The 12,287-nt window shown below is 38.0% G+C and overlaps 1 protein-coding gene across 3 annotated transcripts in view; it reads left to right on the plus strand.

The window, feature by feature from the left end:
- LOC138831477 (thyroid receptor-interacting protein 11) overlaps positions 1-12,287 on the plus strand; it is an 81,634-nt gene that overhangs the window by 28,549 nt on the left and 40,798 nt on the right. For all 3 annotated transcript variants that reach the window (XM_070028523.1, XM_070028524.1, XM_070028525.1), the window contains exons 8-11: positions 2,476-2,516; positions 3,058-3,144; positions 5,894-6,106; positions 7,601-10,624. In XM_070028523.1, coding sequence (XP_069884624.1) covers positions 2,476-2,516; positions 3,058-3,144; positions 5,894-6,106; positions 7,601-10,624 — 3,365 coding nt within the window. The remainder of the gene's footprint in view (positions 1-2,475; positions 2,517-3,057; positions 3,145-5,893; positions 6,107-7,600; positions 10,625-12,287) is intronic.

Below are 12,287 nucleotides of genomic sequence, written 5' to 3' on the forward strand. Positions count from 1 at the left end.
ATCCTAGCTACTCAGGAGGCTGAGATCGGAGGATCGCGGTTCAAAGCCAGCCCGGGCAGGAGAGACCGTGAGACTCCAATCTCCAATAAACCACCAGAAAACCGGAAGTGGCGCTGTAGCTCAAGTGGTAGAGCGCTCGCCTTGAGCTGAAGAGCTGAGGGACAGCGCCCAGGCCCAGAGTTCAAGCCCCACGGCCGACAAAAAAAAATAAAAATAAAAATAGACCTGTTGCTCTAGTCTTTCTCCCCTTTCTTGGATCTCAGCCTCCTGGGTAACTAGAAGCTTGGCTTATGATCGATTTCTTAGAGTATAACAAGACTGGGCTGGAATACAGCTCTGTCTCTGACTTAGTTATCATCTCTCTCTGCCTCAATTTTCTAATTTGTAGGGTTGAAATAATAGTATCTTCCTTGTAAGAATTAAAATAATGAGAGTAATAAACTAGTAGGTACAAGGTTCCCTATAGAGACATTTGGTCCATAGGGTGTTAGAAACATGTTAGCTGTTTGTCTTCTCTGGTTTCCATTATTCTATTTTAAACCATTTGGTTTTTATTCTGCAATCAGAATAAATTTCCAGAAATGCAAATTTTTTTCTCCTGCTCTTAGTACTTTGTGGTTCAGTGAGAACTTCAAGATGAAGTCTGAACTTTTTTAGTTTGGGCATTGTGTCCCTGTCCACTTCTTCAGTTTAAATCCCACCCACCCTCCATTCTTCTACTTTCTTCTCCTCCTCCTCCCCCCCTTTTCCCCCCCTCCTCCTCCCCGTCCTCCTCCTCCTCCTCCTCCTCCTCCTCTTCCTCCTCCTCCTCCTCTTCTTCTTCCTCATTCTTCTTCTTTTTCCCAGTCCTGGGGCTTGAACTTAGGGCCTGGGCACTGTCCCTGAGCTTCTTTTGCTCAAAGCTAGTACTCTACCACTTGACCCACAGTGCCACTTCTGGCCTTTTCTGTTTATGTGGTACTGAGGAATTGAACCCAGAGCTTCATGCGTGCTAGGCAAGCACTCTACCGCTAAGCCACATTCTTAGCCCTCCATCCCCCATTCTAAGTTTAGCCCTATCAACTCTTGGATGCTCTTCTTACCAGCAGTGTGTTATCAGCTCTGTCACATTTATATGTACTGCTTTCTGAGTGGAGTGACCCTATCTTCTAGCTAACTCAGTGTATTGATATCATATAGATGTTAACTTCACTACTAGCTACCTGAACTGGCACTTCTGTCCACATAGCCCCATCACGTGCTCTATCACATTGTATTATAATACATCATAATTGTGTTTACTTTTGGGGGGGTTCTTTTTGTTCTTTGTTTTGCCAATACTGAGGCATGAACTCGGGGCCTGGGTTCTGTCCCTTAGCTTTTTTACTCAAGGCTGGTGTTCTCCTACTTATTCTACAGCTCCACTTCCAGCTTTTTGTGCCAGTCCTTGGACTTAAACTCAGGGCCTAGGTTCTGTCCCTGAGCTTTTTTTGCTGAAGTAAGATAGTTCTCTACCACTTAATCCTAGAGCTAGAGATAACAGTATCACAAACTTTACTGCCTGGGCTGGCTTCTAACCTCAAATCTCAGCCTTCTTAATAGCTAGGATTACAGGAATGAGCTACCAGCACCCAGTGTGTTTACTTGTCTTCCCCTCTGTATTGTAACAAGCTGTTTTAAAGTAATGGCTAAATTTTTCTGGCCTTACTGTACATGCTCAAGTGAATGTTAAAATTATTTACTTCAACCAAGCTCACAGTAATCTAGTTCTGTGTTCCTCTGCCAGAATCATTTCTGTTTATGTATCGATATGTAATACCTTCATGTAACTCACATTAGATTATTGAGAGATCATTGTATTGCTGTGATATACTTACATTTATTGCTTTCCATGTTTCTTTGTTTTCCCCCTCCAGTCTATAGACCTTACACTATTTCTAACACTCAAATTAATCAACTCATTTTGAAACAAGTTGTGAGTACTATTTTTATTAAGGCAAGATGACCAGAATACAGTGATAATTCTTACATGTTTTCACAGAGTTGGATTTTAACATGTCTTGCTTTTTGTTTTTTTGGGTTGTCTTGGGACTTGAACCCAGCTTGGGTGCTGTCCCTGGGTTTGTTTTGCTCAAGGCTAGTACTCTAAAACTTTGAGCCACAGCTCCACTTCCAGTTTTGAGGTGGTTAATTGCAGATAAGAATCTCATGCTCATGCCTGAGCCACCTTTGAATGGTGATTCTCAGATTTCAGCTTTCTGAGTAGCTAGGATTATAGGTGTAAGCCTCCAGCACCTGGCTTTAACATGATTTTTAACTAGAATGTTTTGAATAGTCAAACTGAAAATATAAAATATGTTTCATTCCTGTCAGTACTTGCTAATTTATGTTTATAAATGCACTTTATTTTAATGGGATTTCTGAGTGTAATATGGAAGGCTATTATTAAGATATTCTAAATAATTTTAATGTCAGGTTCATTTATTGTTTTTACAGATGCTGAAAATGAAATAATGAGACTAAATAGTTTAACCCAGGTAAATTTATGTTATGGAAGAAAGCTTTGGCTTTGGTTTATTAAGAAAGTTTTAATTTACTACATTTTCTTATTATGTGTTTTCTTATAAATGTATTTGAACTTATTCTAGGAAATTTCATTTCAGAAATTTCGTGTTTACTAATTAATAGCAGAAGCTACCTTTATGTGCCATAAATTGACAAAAGTTAAAAAGTTAATAATTACAGATAAATCTTTTTGCAGATTAACTGGCAAATGTTATCTAAGTAAAGACAGTGAAAGCAGATTGTATACAAAATGAGGAATGCATTTTGATTTTCTTTAAGGAGTTCAGGGAATTATTTCAAGTCATTTGTAAATTTAAATTTTTTCAAATACAATAAAAAATCCTCTATAAGAATCTCTAAAATGAGTGACTCTGGATTTCTAATGATCAGTTTTTCTACTTTTTATATATTGCTTAAGAAATACTGAGTAGAAATGCACAGTTGTATAGCTAGCCTGCTGTTTGTAAACTGGAAATTTTGTTATCTGAAATTACTGCTTTAACGTTTTTATAGGATAAGAACCTTGTTGAAGACAATCTGAAACTTAAAATGCATGTCCAAGTTTTAGAAAAAGAGAAGTCATTATTGAGTCAAGAAAAGGTAGGTACTGTTAAAATGGAGCAGAATTAAAATGGTGTATATGTTATAGTTTTTAGTGAAGGACCAGTTTATATCAAAATGAAGTCTTTAGTTATAGAATGCTTCAGGCAAGGCTGAAGTACCTGTGCAAGGTTTGGAGCATGAGAGGCTGTCCAGGGTTTACATGCAGAGATAAATTGGTAGGCACACAGATTTGAGCAGAAAAGAGAGCAAAGGCTGTTTTCATTTCTGATGACATCCTGAGAACAGCAGGAGCATACACAGGTATGTACAATATTTGTATGCCCCAGAATATGTGCAACATCATAGAAATTTCTTACTGGTGGAAGTAAAGGACTGTTTCACTGGGAGAAATGGCATCTTTTTGTGAATGTTGGTAGCAAGGATAGATTAGGACTCTATAATGCAGAGGTGGATATTTTTACTCCTGGAAATAATTCCTTGTCAACGATAGGTGCTTAAATATAGGACAGTTGGAAATTGGAACTAAGTTAAAGGCCAGTATTTTAATTCAATTTAAATTATTTATTTTTATTTTTATTTTTGATACTTCAGATATTTATTTGTCTCTGTTCTTTCAAATTCAGAAAAGTTCTTTTTTCTTTTTTATTATTTTATTGTATAGGTGATGTACAGAAGGATTACAGTTACATAAATAATGAATACATTTCTTTCCTCACAGTGTTATCCCCTAAATTAAGTTTTTCAAGTACTACATGCCTACTGAGATATATATTCAATGATATATACTGAATATGTTAGTGCACATAGAATATCTTTGATACTATTATTGCTTGACCTCTTTCTCCATTTCCTGCCTTTTATTAATGTATGTCTGAATATATATGATCTTTAAAAAACACAAATGTCAGAATATTGGGGTTTTTTTTTGCTGGTCCTGGGGCTTGAACTCAGGGCCTGGGCACTGTCCTTGAGCTTCTTCTGCTCAAGGCTAGCACTCTGCCACTTGAGCCACAGTGCTACTTCAGGCCTTTTCTGTTTGTGTGGTACTGAGGAATTGAACCCAGGCTTCATCCATGCTAGGCAATCACTTTACCATTAAGCCATATTCCCAACCCCATAGTTGTTTTTGGTAGTTTTCCTTTAATTGGTATGTAGTAGTCCATTGCAACTCTTCCCTGAATTGTGCTTGCTATGAGCCTGCTTATTGGTTAATAATGCTAAAAGTGGGCTGGGAATGTGGCTTAGTGGTAGAGTGCTTGCCTAGCATGCATAAAGCCCTGGGTTTGATTCTTCAGTACTAATAAACAGAAAAAGCCAGAAGTGGTACTGTGGATCAAGTGGTAGAGCAAAAGAAACTCAGGGACAGTGTCCAAGCCCTGAGTTAATAGTCTGTTTATTTAATAGTCTGTTATTAATAGTCTATTTATTTAAAGAAAATTGAGATTCTTTTTATTTATTTATTTTTCCTGGTTGTTGGGCATGAACTCAGAGTCTGAGCACTGTCCCCAAGCTTTTTCACCCAGTGCTAGCACTCTACCACTTTAAGCCATAGTACGACTTCTAGTTTTCTGGTGGTTAATTGGAGATAAGAGTCTCACAGTCTTTCCTGCCTAAGCTGGTTTTGAACCACAGTCCTCTGATCAAATCCAGGCCTGCTGAATACTAGTATTACAGGCATGAGTCACTGGCACCTGGTTAAATTTAATTAAATGAACTTTTTTTCTTTTTGTCTTATGTCGGTCATGGGGCTTAAACTCAGGACTTGGTCACTGTCCCTGTGCTCTTTGGCTCAAGGCTACTCTATCCACTTTGAGCCACAGTGCCACTTCGTGTGTGTGTGTGTGTGTGTGTGTGTGTGTGTGTGTGTGTGTGTGTGTGTGTGTGTGTGTGTGTGTGTGTGTGTGTGTGTGTGTGTGTGTGTGTGTGTGTGTGTGTGTGTGTGTGTGTGTGTGTGTGTGTGTGTTTCTTATATAGAGTAGGTTCTATAGGATTTCTATTTTAAAAATCTCTTACCAGCAAAAGAAGGCTTTACAGTGATTCAGCCAGAAACATCATAATCAGATATTAAAATAAAGTAGAAAAATAGAGAACTGTCCCACTTCTGGATTTTTAAAGAAAAATCTTAAATACCAACTGATTGACTATAAAATGGCATATACATCATGTATGATTTGAATGATGAGCATAATCTGTACTTGATGATAAGATGAAGTGACAAAAAAAGGAGTTAGGGAGGAAGAAAGGAGAAAAGAGAAGGGAAAAGGGGAGAGAAAGGAAGAGAAAAAAAGGAAGACAAAGTTCCATATTCTAATAGAACCAAGAATAAAGTAAAAGCCTTTTATTTTCTAGTTAGTGATGATAAACTTTAGAGTGAATGTGTATTTTTATTTCCTCTGTGGCTGTTGGTTACTAGCTGTTAGGGAGTGGAAGTAAAGAGAGCTGGGAGATGGCACTCTTAGAAATTCTGTATATGGTGAGGTGGGCTGAGGAAGCAGCAGTAGGAATGGGGGAGGAAAGACTTCCCACTGGAAAATGTCTTACATGAATAAGCTGTCATAGAAATGTTTTACCTGGAGCTGCAAGTGAAATTGCACATGAATGAGGCTGTGGCTTGTTGAACTTTATAAATTTTATTGATGTGTGAGGTATTCAATAATATTTTCAATACAGAGAGCATTTAAAATATACGTCAAATTTTTATTTACATACATATGTTTAAGTGCTTAATTTTGGGTGTCTTTTCTTTAACTGATAGTATGTGCTATTTTCCCCCTTACCATTTAAGGAAGAGCTTCAGAAAACACTTTCAAAATTGAATGGTGAATATGAAGTGATTAAAAGTACAGCTTCAAGAGATATGAATTTGGATTCAGAATTGTATGAGTTAAGACTTAACTTGGAGGCAAAGCAACAAGAGCTGAATCAGAGTGTTAATGAAAAGGAAATACTGATGGCTGAGTTAGAAGAATTGGACAAACAGAACCAAGAAGCTACAGAGGTAACTGTGTTAAAGATAGCCAGGCATGAAATATAACATCTTCTATTCAATTGGCTGAACACTGGATTAGCATGCAGAAATGTTGGTTATAACTTTTGTGGTTTAATTAATATTTTAATTTATTGATATTCTAGTCACAGGGACTAACAAGCTTTTTCTGTAAAGTGCTAGTTAGTACAGTATTTTTTGGCTTTACAGACCTTATCATTTTAATTGCACCTATTCAACTCTGCAATTGATATATAAACAAAGGAGCATTGAGCATGGCTATGTTTCAATAAAGTTTTATTTACAGAAACAGGAAACAGGCCCATTTGGTCTTTGGGATGTGGTTTGTTGACTCATGCTCTAGTGATGAAAAGTGAAAATATGCAACAATATCATTTACTTTCTCTACTTTTTTATCCCTAAAATGACAAAAATATCTTTTTTTTTTTTTGGTCCAGTTGTGGGGCCTGAATGCTAGGCCTAGGCACTGTCCCTCAGCTCTTCAGCTCAAGGCTAGCTCTCTACTACTTGAGCCACAGCGCCACTTCCAGCTTTTTTCTTTTTGCTTATGTGGTGCTGAGAAATCGAACCCAGGGCCTCAGGCATGCAAGGCAAGTGCTCTACCACCTTCCCAGTCCCAACAAAAATATCTTGTATAAGATATTCATAAGTAATTTTTTTAGGGGATGTTAGAACAGAAAGAAAATTGTTTTTAAAAAAGATTAGGGTTAGCTGGGCACCAGTGGCTCACTTCTGTTATCCTAACTACTCAGGAGGCTGAGATCTGAGGAGCAAGGTTCAAAACCAGCCTGGGCAGGAAAGTCCTGAGACTCTTATCTCCAATAAACCACCAGAAAACTGGAAGTGCGCTGTGGCTAAAGTGGTAGAGCACTAGCCTTGAGCTGAAGAGCTGAAAGACAACGCCAGGACTAGAGTTCAAGCCCCAATGTGGACAAAAGAAAAAAGATTAGGGTTGTCCAGTGCTAGTGGCTCCTGCCTGTACTTCTGAAGCCAACCCAGTCAGGAAACTCATCTCCAAAAAAAATCTCCAGAAGTGGAACTGTAACTCAAGTGGTAAGAATGCTAGCCCTGAGCAAAAAAAAAAAAAAGCTTGGGCTGGGAAGGTGGCTCAGTGGTAGAGCGCTTGCCTTGCATGCATGAGGCCCTGGGTTCTATTCCTCAGCACCACATAAGCAAAAAGAAAAAAAACCGGAAGTGGCGCTGTGGCTTAAGTGGTAGAGCGCTAGCCTTGAGCTGAAGAGCTGAAGGACAGCGCCCAGGCCCAGAGTTCAGGCCCCACGACCAGACCCCTCCCCCCCCCCCCAAAAAAAAAAAGCTTACAGACAGTGCCCAGGCCTTGAACTTAACTTCCAGGACTGGCACACACACACACACACACACACAAAAATGTTTAGGGTTATTCTATTATTTGTAGAATTTTACAAAATGTTCTTCAGGCACTAAATGAGAAAATATTGTAAAATACTGTGAAAATTTTTCTTTCAGCACGTGATTTTGATAAAAGATCAGCTATCAAAACAGCAAAGTGAAGGAGACAGTATTATCAGGAAACTGAAACAAGATCTAGATGATGAAAAGAAGAGAATTCATCTACTTGAGGATGATAAAATGAACATTACGAAAGAGCTAGATGAGCAGAAAGAAAAGTTAACCCACAGTGAACTGGTCCTAAATGATTTGCATTTAACCAAGCAAAAGCTTGAAAATCAAGTAGAAGATTTAATAGATCAACTAAGTAAATCACAGGAAAATAATATAAGCGTTCAGAAGGAGAACCTTGAGCTTAAGGAACACATTAGACAAAATGAAGAGGAACTGTCCCGAGTCAGGAATGAGTTAACTCTTAATCAAGATTCTAACAGTAAATTTAAGGATGACTTACTTGAAGAAAGGGAAGCCAAAATTAGAAGCTTAAAGCAAAATCTTATAGAAGTAGAACAGCTCAATGAAAATTTAAAGGAAGTTTCTTTTGAGCTCAAAATGGAAAATGAAAAGTTGGTTTTAGCATGTGAGAACATAAGACATCAGTTGGAAGAATCTATTGCTTATAACAAACAGATTTCTTTGGAAAAAAGCACTATTGCAGAGACTCTGCAAAGGGAAAAAGGACAGATAGAAGCAGAATTGTGTCAGGCTGAAAAGAGGCTGCTGGAAGAATCAAGCAAGTATAAGCAAACCATTGAGGAACTGTCAAATGCACGGAATTTGGACACTTCTGCCTTACAGTTGGAACATGAGCGTTTAATTAAGCTCACTCAAGAGAAAAACTTTGAAATAGCAATACTCAAAAAGAATATTGAACAATTGGAGACGGATCATAAAGAAACAAAGGAAATTTTGTCTTCTAGTTTAGAAGACCAGAAACAATTAGCACAACTTTTAAATGAGAAAGAAATTTTTATTAAAAAAATTAAAGAAAAAAATTCAGAACTGCAAGAAGAATTAGATAAATGTTCTCAAGCCTTAAGAAAAAATGAAACTTTAAGGCAGGCCCTAGAGGAGAAGGACAGAAATCTTGGATCCATGAAAGAAGAAAATAATCATTTACAAGAAGAGCTGGAACGGCTCAGGGAACAGCAAAGTCGAGCCATGCCTGTGGCTGAGCAAAGAGCCCTTGATAGTACCACAGAGCTAGAATCTGAAATATCACAACTAAATATAATTAAGGATCATCTTGAAGAGGAAATTAAGCATCATCAGAAGATAATTGAAGACCAAAACCAGAGTAAGATGCAACTACTTCAGTCTTTACAGGAGCAGAAGAAGGAAATAGATGAGTTTAAATACCAGCATGAACAAATGAACATCACACATAGTCAGCTCTGTTTAGAGAAAGATGAGGAAATTAAGAATTTACATAAAACAATCAAACAAATAAAAGCTCAGTTGCATGAAGAAAGACAAGACATTCAAACAGAGAATTCTGATATTTTTCAAAAAGCAAAAGTTCAAAGCCTTAATATAGAAAACGGAAGTGAAAAGCATGATTTATCTAAAGCAGAAACTGAAAAATTAGTAAAAGGACTAGAAGAAAGAGAGCTGCAGATTAAACTTCTAAACGAAAAGAATATATCTTTAACTAAACAGATTGACCAGCTGTCCAAAGATGAGGTTGGTAAGCTTACTCAGATTATCCAGCAGAAGGACTCGGAAATACAAGCGCTTCATGCAAGAATTTCTTCTGCTTCTTACACCCAGGATTTTGTTCACCTTCAGCAGCAGGTGCAGGCCTACACTATGGAAAGAGAACAGGTCTTTGCTGTTTTGAATGAGAAGACAAGAGAGAATAGCAATTTAAAAACAGAATATCACAAAATCATGGATATAGTTGCCGCCAAAGAAGCAGCCCTCACTAAACTACAAGATGAGAATAAAAAGTTGTCTGCTCGATTTGAAAATAGTGGCCAAGATATGTTTAGAGAAACTGTTCAGAACTTATCACGTATCATTCGAGAAAAAGACATTGAAATAGATGCACTAAGTCAGAAATGTCAGACTTTGTTGGCAGTTTTACAAACTTCCACCCCTGGTAATGAGGTTGGAAGTGTTAATAGCAATCAATTTGAGGAGCTCCTACAAGAACGTGATAAGTTAAAACAGCAAGTAAAGAAAATGGAAGAGTGGAAACAACAGGTTATGACCACTGTCCAAAACATGCAACATGAGTCAGCCCAGCTTCAAGAAGAACTTCACCAACTTCAGGCCCAAGTTTTGGTTGACAGTGATAATAATTCTAAGCTACAAGTAGATTACACTGGCCTGATCCAAAGTTATGAGCAGAATGAAACGAAACTCAAAAATTTTGGCCAGGAATTAGCTCATGTGCAGCATAGCATAGGTCAGCTTTGCAATACCAAGGATCTTCTTTTAGGGAAGCTTGATATTATGTCACCTCAGCTCTCTTCTGGCTCCTCACTTACCTCTCAGTCAGCAGAGTCTCTTAGAGCAGGTAAGTCTGCAGGATCAAGTGAGTCTTCTCAGTTGCTTCAACAAGAGATTGAAGAGTTGAGAAAGTCACTGCAGGAAAAAGATTCGATGATTAGAACTCTCCAAGAAAATAATCACAGGTTGTCCGATTCCATGGCTACCTCCTCAGAGCTGGAGAGAAAAGAACACAAACAAACTGAGTCAGAACTTAAGCAATTGAAGGAGAAACAAGATGTATTACAAAACTTACTAAAGGAAAAAGACCTCTTAATCAAAGTCAAAAGTGATCAGTTACTTTCTTCAAATGAAAATTTTACTAACAAAGTCAATGAAAATGAACTTTTGAAACAGGCAGTAACAAACCTGAAAGAAAGAACATTAATTTTAGAAATGGATATTTCTAAACTAAAGGGGGAAAATGAAAAAATAGTAGAAACATCCAGGGGAAAGGAAACAGAGTATCAAGCATTACAAGAGACTAACATGAAGTTTTCTATGATGCTTCGAGAAAAAGAGTTGGAGTGCAATTCAATGAAGGAGAAGGCTCTGGCTTTTGAGCAGTTACTGAAAGAAAAGGAGCAGGTATGTTTTAGATGGACTATAATATGCAGGAAGGTTTTGAGAATGAAGGAGACTTTTTAACATATTGACACTTTATTTGAAGAAGATTAAATTTGTTGATAGAAGTATCTCAAGATATTGTGCAACCAGCAGTTTCTCCTTCAAATTATTAGATATTTCCGTATATTTTAGAAGTAGATTATTTGATAGCATGCTAAGAAGTAAGCAAGGACATAGTAGGAAGGAATATTTTTTGTGAAATGGAAGTGAGTTTTCAGAGAGAATTGGAAGTCCTTTGTTCTAACTAAATTTTAGTTAGATTTCAGTAGCTGCCAGCAGTGGTGGGCATTTTAGGGATGCTTAGGTGAAAGGGAAAGCATTCTGAAATACACATTGTATCAAAGCATGATCTGTAGTAAGAAATACTTTCACATTATGACATAGTAAATAGTGTGTGTGTGTGTGTGTGTGTGTGTGTGTGTGTGTGTGTGTGTGTGTGTGTGTGTGTGTGTGTGTGTGTGTGTGTGTGTGTGTGTGTGTGTGTGTGTGTGTGTGTGTGTGTGTGTGTGTGTGTGTGTGTGTGACAGAAAGAGAGGGAAACGTAAGTTTCAGTAACCAGGAATTACTCTTAATATATGTGATGATGCTCTTTATAAAAAAGAGGTGGCCCAGTGGTAGAGTGCTTGCCTTGCATGCATGAGGCCCTGGGTTCGATTCCTCAGTCTTTACAGAAACAGAAGAAGGAAATGGATGAGTTTAAATACCAGCATGAACAAATGAACATTACACTTTGTTTAGAGAAAGATGAGGAAATTAAGAATTTACACAAAACAATTGAACAAATAAAAGCTCAGTTGCATGAAGAAAGACATTCAAACAGAGAATTCTGATATTTTTCAAAAAAGGAAAATTCAAAGCCGTAATATAGAAAATGGAAGTGAGGGCTGGGAAGGTGGCTCAGTGGTAGAGCGCTTGCCTTGCATGCATAAGGCCCTGGGTTCGATTCCTCAGCACCACATAAGCAAAAAGAAAAAAGCCGGAAGTGGCGCTGTGGCTCAAGTGGTAGAGTGCTAGCCTTGAGCTGAAGAGCTGAGGGACAGCGCCCAGGCCCAGAGTTCAGGCCCCACAACCAGACCTCCCCCAAAAAAAACAAACAAAGAAAACGGAAGTGAAAAGCATGATTTATCTAAAGCAGAAACTGAAAAATTAGTAAAAGGACTAGAAGAAAGAGAGCTGCAGATTAAACTTCTAAACAAAAAGAATATATCTGTGAACATCCCAACAGCCAAAGACTCAAAAGCTTCTGAGGATTTTGAGCTTGCCAGCATGTGGCCACACCATCTTTTTTTTTTCTTTTAAATTGAAATGTTACCTATTATTTCCAACTTGCATTTAAAAGGCTCAAGTGCTTTGTTCTAACTGTATTTGTACACAGAATATCTTGTTCTATGTAGCTGAGTGGGACATGAAAAAGGTTTTGTGCTGTAGAAACTCTGGGAGGAATGATGGGGTATGCCTGTAATCCCAGCTCCATGTGAGGCAGAGGTAGGAAGAAGGAGGTCTGAAGCTGGCCCTGGGGATGGAGGGAGGTGGGGTGGGGGTAAAGGCATGTGACTCTATCTGAAAAATAAACAAAATCAAAAAAGGGTGGAGGAGTGTGGCTCAAATTGGTAGAGTGGCCGGG

The sequence above is a fragment of the Dipodomys merriami genome, unplaced genomic scaffold (genome assembly GCF_024711535.1).
Source record: "Dipodomys merriami isolate MVZ:Mamm:240054 unplaced genomic scaffold, mDipMer1.0.p SCAF_198, whole genome shotgun sequence".
Classification (NCBI taxonomy): domain Eukaryota; kingdom Metazoa; phylum Chordata; class Mammalia; order Rodentia; family Heteromyidae; genus Dipodomys; species Dipodomys merriami.